General features: G+C 33.1%; 1 protein-coding gene across 1 annotated transcript; it reads left to right on the top strand.

The window, feature by feature from the left end:
- Positions 1 to 10144, top strand: LOC139512708 (GATA zinc finger domain-containing protein 1-like; the record flags this gene model as incomplete). The annotated part of the gene is given in 4 exon segments (XM_071300569.1): positions 1 to 395; positions 1858 to 1920; positions 8491 to 8671; positions 9280 to 10144. Coding segments are annotated over 4 exon segments (834 nt in total). The 3' UTR covers positions 9570 to 10144.
- Positions 10145 to 13337: the final 3193 nt, after the last annotated feature.

Below are 13337 nucleotides of genomic sequence, written 5' to 3'. Positions count from 1 at the left end.
AACGCTCAGTTAACATTGATTATAATTATTATCTCCCCTGTTTCTTTATTCTCAATTATTTTTTTCCTGTTGAAAACATTAATTTATAGCTTATTATGCCACTAGGGGCGAAACCAGTCTGCATTTCATGTGATTGCAATGTTTCGACGCTGTGGAGAAGAGCGACTAGCGGTGATCCATTATGCAATGCTTGTTACATTAAACAGAACGAGAGTGGCATTCAGACGAATGAAATTCAGAATGGAACTTTAACAGGCATCAAATCAAATGGAAATGGTAATGGTCCAACACTCAGAAAGAGTTCTAGGATAAAGCCATCGAAACACAAGTTCATATCAGCAACGAGAGCTCTAGCTACAAAGGGGAGGAGTCGACGTGTTGTTTTTAAGAAAAGTGTAAGTGCAAATATAGTTAAGGTTCATCATAACAAACGGACAAATATGGCTGTATTTACATGCCAAAAATTACTCTGAGTACAGACTTACCTGTTAAGTTGGAAAAGTTTTAATGCCTAGCATCCACTAGATATAATACAGTTAAAATCTCTTTTGGATTTTGATGGGCATTTTTTTTCCTTCATGCAAAAGGTGTGAAAATTGACTAAGTTGTGGTACAACTATGAGATGCTCCCTCAGGTAAAAAACCGGTTTGTATTGTTTTCATTGTCCTTAATTGACATGGACACCAGGTATCTTCACAACTATAGGTGAGTTAAAGAGTTTATCTGAGTCAGTGAGTGGACAGTATCAAAGTAATTCAGGTGTTTGTTTATTTTTGCACCTTCTGCAGAAAGGAAAAAAAATGCCCATCAAAAACCAAGAAAGATTTTATCTTTCTTAAACACAAAATGGATTTAACTTTTATATATCTAGTGGATGCTAGGCATTAAAACTTTCCAAACAGCACAGCCTGTCAGGTAAGTCTGTACATAGAGTAGTTTTTGAGGTGAAAATACGGCCATATTTGTCCATTTGTTATGATGAACCTTAAATATAGTTAAATTGGTTCTGTCTATTATCTGCAACTGGTTAATTAAACTCCACTTTGAAAATAACTTAATTTCTTCTGTCATATCTGTCATCTCCAGACTTCTTAAAAGTAGATTTTAGATACATATAAACTATGGTTCTGCTTAATTGGATGACAGTTAGCGTAAAATTCTCTATCTCCTTGTCTGTTACTAAGGAAGTGGTTCTGCTTAATTGGATGACAGTTAGCGTAAAATTCTCTATCTCCTTGTCTTTTACTATTCTAAGGAAGCTGACATTTTGAATTGCTGAAGGTATTGACATGTAATTTCTACAATAATAAGCCAAAAAACTCACATGTTACACCTAAAAATCCTCTTTTTATCAAATTTTATTACATTCTGAAGGGGCACGGAAGCCAGAAAATACCAGGTGTTTATGTTTGACGCCGGAAGCATACATACATGTATGACGTCACCTAGTGAAGGGACCAAAGAAGATAACATCATTTCGCGGAATTTTCTTTAATGGAGATTTTACACTGAAATAATTATTTAAATTTAGTTATAAACTTGTTTTGCATTTGAATAGTGATAACTGTATTGTATTTGAAGCTTTTGCGGACGTCCATCGGTATTTTTACTGTCGCAAATACCCGTTTACCTGTCTCCGCTACGCGTCGCCAGATAAACTAAATTTGCGACAGTAAAACTACCGATGGACGTACTTAAACTTCAAATACAATACAGTTACATGTATCTCTGAAATATCGATTCATGATCACAAACATGTACTGATTGTACTGAATTTCTTATAAAGTGAGTTTTTAAAATACCTTCATTTTTTTTTATAAATCAAAGCTGATTGAATGATGATTTTAACTTTTCAGCAACCTCTCAAAGCGCCAACTGCAGTAGCCACAGTAGTAACTGGGGAAAGTGTTTTTCATGATGTAAGTTCATACTTCATACAATGTCTACATGTACAAATACATATAGAGGACACAATGTAAATATAATATATCTGTTTTATATTATATGTAATTAAAGTTAATTGAATTAACTGGTTTCATATGACACCACTGCATATTAAATGGGTACACATTTCTCTGTCTTAAGGTGCCCTTTATTTGTTTGTACTTGATGGCGGTATACTGCATTTACTGAAAGCCTGCTAAAACATCTTAAGGAATTCTTTCTGTCTATTTAGCCAATTTATCTACAACTTTTTTTCATTGCAAAGTAAACTTATCTAAATCTACCTACATGTAGTACACATGCATGACAAATTAATGCCATGTCTGACATGGCATATAAATGAAAATCTTCTCCAAAAGTATTAATTTCTCAATAGAAATAATATGAAATTAAAGATAGATTTTAATAAGGATTTTTGTATTGCACAATCTTTTATTTAATTTTACAGGGCCCTTTGAATGGTTCATTTTTATACGACCGCAAAAATTTTAATTTTTCGTCGTATATTGCTATCACGTTGGCGTCGTCGTCGTCGTCGTCCGAATACTTTTAGTTTTCGCACTCTAACTTTAGTAAAAGTGATTAGAAATCGATGAAATTTTGACACAAGGTTTATGACCACAAAAGGAAGGTTGGGATTGATTTTGGGAGTTTGGGTCCAAATATTTTAGGAATTAGGGGCCAAAAAGGGCCCAAATAAGCATTACTTGGTTTTTGCACAATAACTTAAGTTTAAGTGAATAGAAATCTATGAAATTTTGACACAAGGTTTATGACCACAAAAGGAAGGTTGGGATTGATTTTGGGAGTTTTGGTTCCAACAGTTTAGGAATTAGGGGCCAAAAAAGGGCCCAAATATGCATTATTCTTGGTTTTTGCACAATTACTTTAGTATAAGTAAATAGAAATCAGTGAAATTTAAACACAAGGTTTATGACCATAAAAGGAAGGTTGGGTTTGATTTTGGGAGTTTTGGTCCCAACAGTTTAGGAATAAGGGGCCCAAAAGGGTCCAAAATTGAACTTTGTTTGATTTCATCAAAAATTGAATAATTGGGGTTCTTTGATATGCTAAATCTAACTGTGTATGTAGATTCTTAATTTTTGGTCCCGTTTTCAAATTGGTCTACATTAAAGTCCAAAGGGTCCAAAATTAAACTAAATTTGATTTTAACAAAAATTGAATTCTTGGTTTTTTTTTATATGCTGAATCTAAACATGTATTTAGATTTTTGTTTATGGGCCCAGTTTTCAAGTTGGTTCAAATCAGGATCCAAAATTATTATATTAAGTATTGTGCAATAGCAAGAAATTTTCAATTGCACAGTATTGTGCAATAGCAAGAAATTTTCAACTGCTCAGTATTGCGCAATAGCAAGAAATCTTCAATTGCACAGTATTGTGCAATAGCAAATATTTTCAATTGCACAGTTTTGCGCAATAGCCAGAAATATCTAATTGCACAATATTGTGCAATAGCAAGAAATTTTCAATTGATTGGAGTTATCTTTCTTTGTCCAGAATAGTAGTTGAGTCAACTTAAATCATTGTTTTATACAATATACAATGTATATTCACTTTTACTACCAACTGATAAATTAAAACAATCTTTACCATTCAGTGATAACAAGCACCTTTTGTTAGGGGTCATCCATAATTGTCAACCATTTTCCAAAGTGTACAAAACGTACACTTGAGGGGAGGGGGTTAAAAAATCAACATTTTTACCGTACGCTTTTTTTTTATTTCCGGAATTTATATCGTTTCCGTAGGGAAAGTCGATTTATAAAATCGAGAATTGGCTTGGGTGTGTTTCTCTTCTTATTTCTTCTTTATTATTTTCACTTGATGATATTGATTTCGATATCATAATTCTACTCAATCGGGATTGAACGATTACAAGATAAAATCATATGAAAACTAAATCTTTCAAAAATATGAACTAGTAAAATTATTTTAACAAAAAGTTTGCAAGCATTTCTCAGTACCCCTGATTGTCAATTTCACCTGCTTTATTATTGATCGATATCGTTTTACTCTGTTTAATAAACAAAATTGATGGAAACACTAACATGCTAAATTCTTTGAATGTTTTGATTTTGACAAGACGTCATTTTGTGAAAAGATTTTAAACTGGTCCTTCGATTAATTTCCTTGTAATGCATTCCAAAATAGTAAACCAGTAAACCGGAAGTAAACTGATTTTTTCTTAGTATAAGCCTCCTTTAATTAGGAGCACCTCCATATGAAGTTTAACCTTAACTTAAAAAATATCCAATATATGTACACGTTACAGTATATATACATAAACGATAATAGTGCCATGAATGGCATATTTACAGGGACCTTTTAAATAGAAATACAGGCGGGAAAATTAAAAACTCAAAATGTTTTAAAACATTACACTTTTATTGATTACTGTCTTGAGCTCTGATTCCATCAAGAACTGTCAGTCCATACTTTACAAATGCAATATAACCATGCATTTCCCTTTCTTTGATTCTTAGCATAATTTATGTGCCCTTTTGATAATCTTTTGCATGCTCTAGGTGCCCTTTTTTATTGGAGTTACCATTCCCACTGTGTAATAGGGGAAACGCTAATTTTTGTACTCTTTATTCTGACAAAACACAAGCATCATAGATGTCATCAAATAAAACAGTCAGATATGTTTTAGTTTTTTTTCAATGCAAATTTCTATATTAAACTAAAATATAATAGATAGGATCTTCTTTTTATTAAGAATGACTGATTCTTCTCTTGAAATCTGAAAATGGTTGATGTACACTTTTTGAGGGAGGGTGGGGGGTCTGAAAAAGTGTACGTTTTGTACACTTTGGAAAATGGTTGACAATTATGGATGACCCCTTACATTTTAATATTTTATGATGTATTTAAATGAGTAGTTATTGTTGGAAACTCCATTAGAAATTTGAATTGAGATCAGTTTTGGAAAAAGGGAAAGGGGAATGTAAAAAAAAAGGGGGGGGGTTAAATTTTTCTCATTTCAGATTTCATGGAATAAAAAGAAAATTTCTTCAAACACTTTTTTGAGAGGATTAATATTCAACAGCAAAGTGAATTGCTCAAAGGCAAAAAAAAATTTTAAGTTCATTAGACCACTTTCATTCTGTGTCAGAAACCTATGCTGTGTCAACTATTTAATCACAATCCAAATTTAGAGCTGTATCCAGCTTGAATGTTGTGTCCATACTTGCCCCAACCGTTCAGGGTTCAACCTCTGCGGTCGTATAAAGCTGCGCCCTGCAGAGCATCTGGTATATTTATGTAGAGTATTTTTTAAATTATGTATTATGTGCAGGTCTTTCTTATCATACCCCCTCTTTTTAAAAGGAGTAGGCATACAATGTATATGTATACTGGTTAATCTGTTCATCCTACTATCTGTTTCTTAAGTCCGTCACTTTTGGTAGCACTTTTGTCAGGTTCAAATTTGGTATCAAGCTTCATATGATCATGCTATATTATGGATGCATTTTCAGATCTCATCCACTTACTTTTTGCAAAATATTAACATGTACCGTAATAGCCATTTATTTATGTTGGTCTCATTTTCCTCCGACAGGAACTACAAGTAAGAGCTTCTTTAGATGTGAAATCAACCTACATGTACATGGGAGTTTTCTATACTGCGTAATGGGATTTTGCAATCATTAAATTCCAGTTTATAGAATACTTATAGCAGCCCTAAACTGGGTATCATTAGTACCCTATAGCTCACAAGTTAACATGTTCGCAATGCCTCAACCACATAAAGGGTTATAGATCTATGATACAATAGTGTCCATTTTGACCTCTGCTTTTGAAAGATCATATCAGTGCTCAGACAAAAAAAGTATAATTTTGTTTTTGACTTGTGGAGGTATAAATTTGTATGTTTCATATGTTGTTTTTTAAAATAGAGATTCCCTTAATTTTCTAACAATATACAGCTCTTACAAGTTCTATGGCTAAGTGTTGTTTAATTTGGCTTGGTTACTCTTTCATGATTATTGATACCAATGAATGTCTGTTAATTGTTCAATCAAATACAAACATCTTATACATGTTTAAATACATCAGTCATATTATGTCATTATACTTAGGTGAAATGCCAGATTCTGAATAATTAACACTAAGGAGACAATTTTTTGAATGTCATCCTCTTGTGCAGACTAATAACATGAATAACAAGTCTTGAATTTTAGAGAAAATTAATTGAATATATTGATACACCAACAATGTCCAAGACAAAGCTCAAGTTCTGCATTTCAGCCTGAGGCCTTTTTCATAGAATGTCACAATAAAAAATACATCTGGCTGCATTTTTGTTACGTACTTTTCAAATTTATGTACACAGAGTCATAGTTTATTTGTTAAAAAAGAAATAAAGATTGAACATATAATAATTTCCATTTGTGAGAGCAAATCCTGATACATGTACCATATTCAATGCTTTGCTTTCAAAGTTCAATTTCAGATGATAGAACTTCTCTATTTCATTTTATGTCATGAAATGGTGGCAAAGCCAGAAGTCATAAATGATGTCAGAGGACAGCTTATCCTATTGCACCTGTATTGGAATCATGTACAATGTATACACAGTACCATATCTACATTTAATACAAATTATCAACATACTCCACATTTATCTTACAGGGAATGTATTACTAGGTTGGGGATGTAGTCTCTTTAGTAGACCATGACCTGTCTGTGTATACTCCACATTTATCTTACAGGGAATGTATTACCAGGTTGGGGATGTAGTCTCTTTAGTAGACCATGACCTGTCTGTGTATACTCCACATTTATCTTACAGGGAATGTATTACCAGGTTGGGGATGTCTCCTTAGTAGACCATGACCTGTCTGTGTATACTCCACATTTATCTTACAGGTAATGTATTACCAGGTTGGGGATGTCTCCTTAGTAGACCATGACCTGTCTGTGTATACTCCACATTTATCTTACAGGGAATGTATTACCAGGTTGGGGATGTAGTCTCTTTAGTAGACCATGACCTGTCTGTGTATACTCCACATTTATCTTACAGGGAATGTATTACCAGGTTGGGGATGTCTCCTTAGTAGACCATGACCTGTCTGTGTATACTCCACATTTATCTTACAGGTAATGTATTACCAGGTTGGGGATGTCTCCTTAGTAGACCATGACCTGTATGTGTATACTCCACATTTATCTTACAGGGAATGTATTACCAGGTTTGGGATGTCTCCTTAGTAGACCATGACCTGTCTGTGTATACTCCACATTTATCTTACAGGGAATGTATTACCAGGTTGGGGATGTCTCTTTAGTAGACCATGACCTGTCTGTGTATACTCCACATTTATCTTACATGGAATGTATTACCAGGTTGGGGATGTCTCCTTAGTAGACCATGACCTGTCTGTGTATACTCCACATTTATCTTACAGGGAATGTATTACCAGGTTGGGGATGTAGTCTCCTTAGTAGACCATGACCTGTCTGTGTATACTCCACATTTATCTTACAGGGAATGTATTACCAGGTTGGGGATGTAGTCTCCTTAGTAGACCATGACCTGTCTGTGTATACTCCACATTTATCTTACAGGGAATGTATTACCAGGTTGGGGATGTCTCCTTAGTAGACCATGACCTGTCTGTGTATACTCCACATTTATCTTACAGGGAATGTATTACCAGGTTGGGGATGTCTCCTTAGTAGACCATGACCTGTCTGTGTATACTCCACATTTATCTTACAGGGAATGTATTACCAGGTTGGGGATGTAGTCTCCTTAGTAGACCATGACCTGTCTGTGTATACTCCACATTTATCTTACAGGGAATGTATTACCAGGTTGGGGATGTCTCCTTAGTAGACCATGACCTGTCTGTGTATACTCCACATTTATCTTACAGGGAATGTATTACCAGGTTGGGGATGTAGTCTCCTTAGTAGACCATGACCTGTCTGTGTATACTCCACATTTATCTTACAGGGAATGTATTACCAGGTTGGGGATGTCTCCTTAGTAGACCATGACCTGTCTGTGTATACTCCACATTTATCTTACAGGGAATGTATTACCAGGTTGGGGATGTAGTCTCCTTAGTAGACCATGACCTGTCTGTGTATACTCCACATTTATCTTACAGGGAATGTATTACCAGGTTGGGGATGTCTCCTTAGTAGACCATGACCTGTCTGTGTATACTCCACATTTATCTTACAGGGAATGTATTACCAGGTTGGGGATGTCTCCTTAGTAGACCATGACCTGTCTGTGTATACTCCACATTTATCTTACAGGGAATGTATTACCAGGTTGGGGATGTAGTCTCCTTAGTAGACCATGACCTGTCTGTGTATACTCCACATTTATCTTACAGGGAATGTATTACCAGGTTGGGGATGTCTCCTTAGTAGACCATGACCTGTCTGTGTATACTCCACATTTATCTTACAGGGAATGTATTACCAGGTTGGGGATGTAGTCTCCTTAGTAGACCATGACCTGTCCCTGTATTATCAACATACTCCACATTTATCTTACAGGGAATGTATTACCAGGTTGGGGATGTAGTCTCCTTGGTAGACCATGACCTGTCTGTGTATTACGCACAGATTAGAGGTTTTATGCAGGACCAGTATAATGAAAAGTCAGCAGTAATTTCATGGTTATTACCAACACAGAATAGTCAAGAAGGGAACTTTGATCCCACCACATATATAATGGGTATGTATTTGGTCTTAACCTGAGATTTTAAATACGTGTATGTTTTGCTATTCTAAAGTTTGATGCTAGTAATAAGGGAACTATCTCAATAATGAATGCAAGTGGAAAGAGTCCAAGGTAAAAATAAAAGTAATACATATTCAAGATGGTCTTGACATAGAAAATGAAAGGAATTACAATGTATGGTTGATGAATATGAAAATTATTGATGAAATTAACATGTTACTTGAAAAAATGTTATAACAGTAGGAAACACATGTTTATAGTTATTTTGATCAGTATTATGATTATCATGTTTATAGTTATTTTGATCAGTATTATAATTATCATGTTTATTGGTACGTGTATCAGAAGTCTTACTGCCATTAAAATCTCATTGGTTTTTTTTTTGCTGTAAATTGAAAGCATCAATTTGTATCCAGTTTACATAATAATTCCTGGTTTTTACCCAGAGCCTTTAGAATTCTAGAATGAATGAATAAACATTGAATATGTGCACCTTGTTTTAAAAAAAATTACTAGAGAATTTTTTCAGGTTTTCTAGAAGGTTAAATATGTTTCCACAAAAGACCTACATATAATTTATTTGTTTATTTTTCCAATTTTAGGCCCAGAGGAAGATTTACCCAGGAGTATGGAGTATATGGAGTTTGTATGTCATGCTCCATCAGAGTATTTCAAGTGTTCAAGTGGACCTTATCCAACTGTATCACAGAAACCAGATTTATGTTATATATGGACAACAACAGAAAATCTTATAAAGCCATTACAATCAATAGAAGAAGTATTCAATGTGAAGACTGTTAAAAAAGAAAAGCCAGCAGAAACTAAACCAACAAAAGTTAAAGAGAAAAAAGTAGAAAAGAAACCAGTAGAAAAAATGGAAGTAGATTCATGATGAAAATTATTTTTTTAGTTTCTATTTTGTATACTTGAAATAAATGATAATGAGATGATGATCTGCTAATTCTGATACTATTTACAAACTATCAAATCATTGTTTAAAAAAAAGACAATAGTAGGTACTATACTGTTTAAATATATCTGTTTTGTATTGCAGTAGATAACCCAATAAAATATGTTACTGAGTTTCTTGTAAACGTTCAATTATATGTTAATTTTATCAAAAGCCATTTAAAAGATATTTAAAGTTCAGGAAAAACCTGATGTAAAACTCTTGAAAAAATCACTTGAATCAATCTGTTTCAACCTATGTAACCAATATAGATTGTTGAAACAGTCCAATTCTTAGAAAATTTATTGATACTATTATATTGAACTGATAGACCATGACCACTTGCAAAACAACATATGATACTGTAAAGAATATATTGTCTTGAAAATTGTAAAATCTTTGTATTGTAACAGTGTGAATGTGGAGACGAAAAACTGAACTTGTAAAATACAGTATTGAATGAATTAAAGCAATTGTAAATTACTGAAGTTAAACCAATAAAGTCAGTAAAAACTTTATTTTTGAAAATCATTTTAAATTGAGCCATGGCCACTTTTAACATTATTGTGCTATTCATAGCTGTCAGTTTTTCTTGGTGAACTTTCGTAATGATTTGCCTAGCGGTTTCATATTCCGATATTGACATATGATACAGAAATCAGTGTTTACAACACATTCCTTAAATAATAAAGGATACACTCTTGAAATCAAAAAATTTGTGAAACAAAAAAACTAAAGAAACCTGAAGATTCAAAGCAGAAATGCCAAAACTATCTGTCAACTTTGCTTGATGTAACCATAGTTTAAATACTTTGATATTTTTATCCCTATCGTAGTAGAGGGGGCAATAAGTGTTACCCTTGTCATCTGAACAGGTAGTTTTCAGCTGTCCAACAACTAATTAGCCTTGATTAAAATTCGAAAGTATTGAAGTAGGGATTGTTTCATTATGTCACTTTTATGACCGGAAATGTGTGGCTGTTAAAGGCATAAGTTTGGGTCAAAATGATCGTGAATTATGTTAAATTGACCGAAAAAGCCTTGAAAACTAAAAAGTATATGACCTTTTCATGCTTTGCCCAGTCGGACTTTTACCGGACATCATACAATTGATTGGAATATATGACCGTTTTGGAAGCCTTGATCTGTACCTACATCTCGTTATTGGTTTCCTTTCTCAAATTCTAACAAGGTTGCCTCAACCAATACACAATGCTTATTACCACAAAACACAGATCAAGTTTGAATTTGGATTGTGTTACTTCTGAATTTTTAGGGTAATGCCCCTTTGCAAATGAAAACAAAATGTTTTTGTTCTTAAACTTAAGGTTGCATCAACCAATTGTTATGAATCTTATACACAATTCTTATTACCACAAAACACAGATCAAATTTAAATTTTGTTTTAAAATGTAGTACAGTCAAAGGACAGCAAGTGATAAAAACAGCTTGCATGAAATTTGGTAGGACCCTCCATACATTTCAAAACAAGAAATGTTCAGTAAGGTTTCAAATCTGATCAGTTATTTAGTAATTTTTCATTGCACGATTTTGTACAAAATATTTCTTCAATATCTACAAGGAAAGCAATTTATGTATTAATTTTAAGTCAAAGATCTGTAATTTTAAAACTTGAACAAAGTCACAGGTACATGTATTAAAAAACATTTTATTACACCACTGTACACATGTGTTATGTATTTGCAATACAAATTTGCTTTACAGTTACTATAAATTCAGATTGATTGTTGGTTATTTTGTTGAAATATAGTTCAATTCAGTTGTTCCCTTTTAAACTTAGAATACTATTGCATCAGTTTGTCATCACAAGTTCGCTGAAACCATGCTACAGACTTTCATGAAACTTTGCAGATAGTAAGGACATACATGAAGATGTGCATATCAACAGGAAATTATGATTCAATTTTTTTTTATCCCCTTTGAACATAGAACATAGAATTTTGTCCTATATACTATATACAACAGATTGTCATTGCAACTCCTCTGAATACACAACACAGAATTTCATGAAACTTTGTAGATAATAAGGACATAAAATGTTAAATGTGCATGTAGCCAAGAAATATTTTTCAATTGACTTTTGAAGGAGTAATGAGAATATGAACTTAAGTTGTGCACTCACACAGGTTCTTAAATTTCCTAGCTGTATAGGTATCAGAGACTAAGAACTGGTATTTTTGTTTGTTTAAGGACAATACCCTGTGCATAAGTGTATGTATTTTGAAAGAAAACATCACAAGTTTTATATTCAACTTATCAGTACCACACAAGTCTTTGCTTTAGATATCTTATCCTATAATTTAGCTATCAAAAGTCCATGTAAAATATAGATGGAGATCAGTTGTATTTTCCATTACTGTAAAATTTATCAAGAAAGCACACACTGAATTATCTCTCCTACTTTACTTACCATTGATATTATGTTGATAGTCCTAATTATAATGCTTTTCTACAACTATCATATAAACTTGACATGATCCAAGAAAATGAGGTCAAGGTCATATGAACCAAACAAGAATTCATGTACATATTACAATTATTCAATGCACTAAACATAGTTGACATATTGCTTATAGCTTCTATAACAGACTTAACCAAGAAAATACTGAATTGACCAATGGACCATGAAAATGAGGTCATTGTCAGATGAACGATGCCAGGCAAACATGTACAGCTTTCAATGAATACACACAACAGATTAAGTTGACCAATTGCTTATAATTAAAGAAAAACAGACCAAAACACAAATATTTAACACTGAGCAATGAGCATTTAGCTATCAAAAGTCCATGTAAAATATTATAGATGGAGATCAGTTGTATTTTTCATTACTGTAAAATTTATCAAGAAAGCACACGCTGAATTATCTCTCCTACTTTACTTACCATTGATATTATGTTGATAGTCCTAATTATAATGCTTTTCTACAACTATCATATAAACTTGACATGATCCAAGAAAATGAGGTCAAGGTCATATGAACCAAACAAGAATTCATGTACATATTACAATCATTCAATGCACTAAACATAGTTGACATATTGCTTATAGCTTCTATAACAGACTTAACCAAGAAAATACTGAATTGACCAATGGACCATGAAAATGAGGTCATTGTCAGATGAACGATACCAGGCAAACATGTACAGCTTTCAATGAATACACACAACAGATTAAGTTGACCAATTGCTTATAATTAAAGAAAAACAGACCAAAACACAAATATTTAACACTGAGCAATGAGCATTTAGCTATCAAAAGTCCATGTAAAATATTATAGATGGAGATCAGTTGTATTTTTCATTACTGTAAAATTTATCAAGAAAGCACACGCTGAATTATCTCTCCTACTTTACTTACCATTGATATTATGTTGATAGTCCTAATTATAATGCTTTTCTACAACTATCATATAAACTTGACATGATCCAAGAAAATGAGGTCAAGGTCATATGAACCAAACAAGAATTCATGTACATATTACAATTATTCAATGCACTAAACATAGTTGACATATTGCTTATAGCTTCTATAACAGACTTAACCAAGAAAATACTGAATTGACCAATGGACCATGAAAATGAGGTCATTGTCAGATGAACGATGCCAGGCAAACATGTACAGCTTTCAATGAATACACACAACAGATTAAGTTGACCAATTGCTTATAATTAAAGAAAAACAGACCAA

The sequence above is a fragment of the Mytilus edulis genome, chromosome 2 (assembly GCF_963676685.1).
Source record: "Mytilus edulis chromosome 2, xbMytEdul2.2, whole genome shotgun sequence".
NCBI lineage: Eukaryota > Metazoa > Mollusca > Bivalvia > Mytilida > Mytilidae > Mytilus > Mytilus edulis.
Note: the sequence above shows the minus strand (reverse complement) of the source record. Positions and strands in the feature narration are given on the sequence as shown.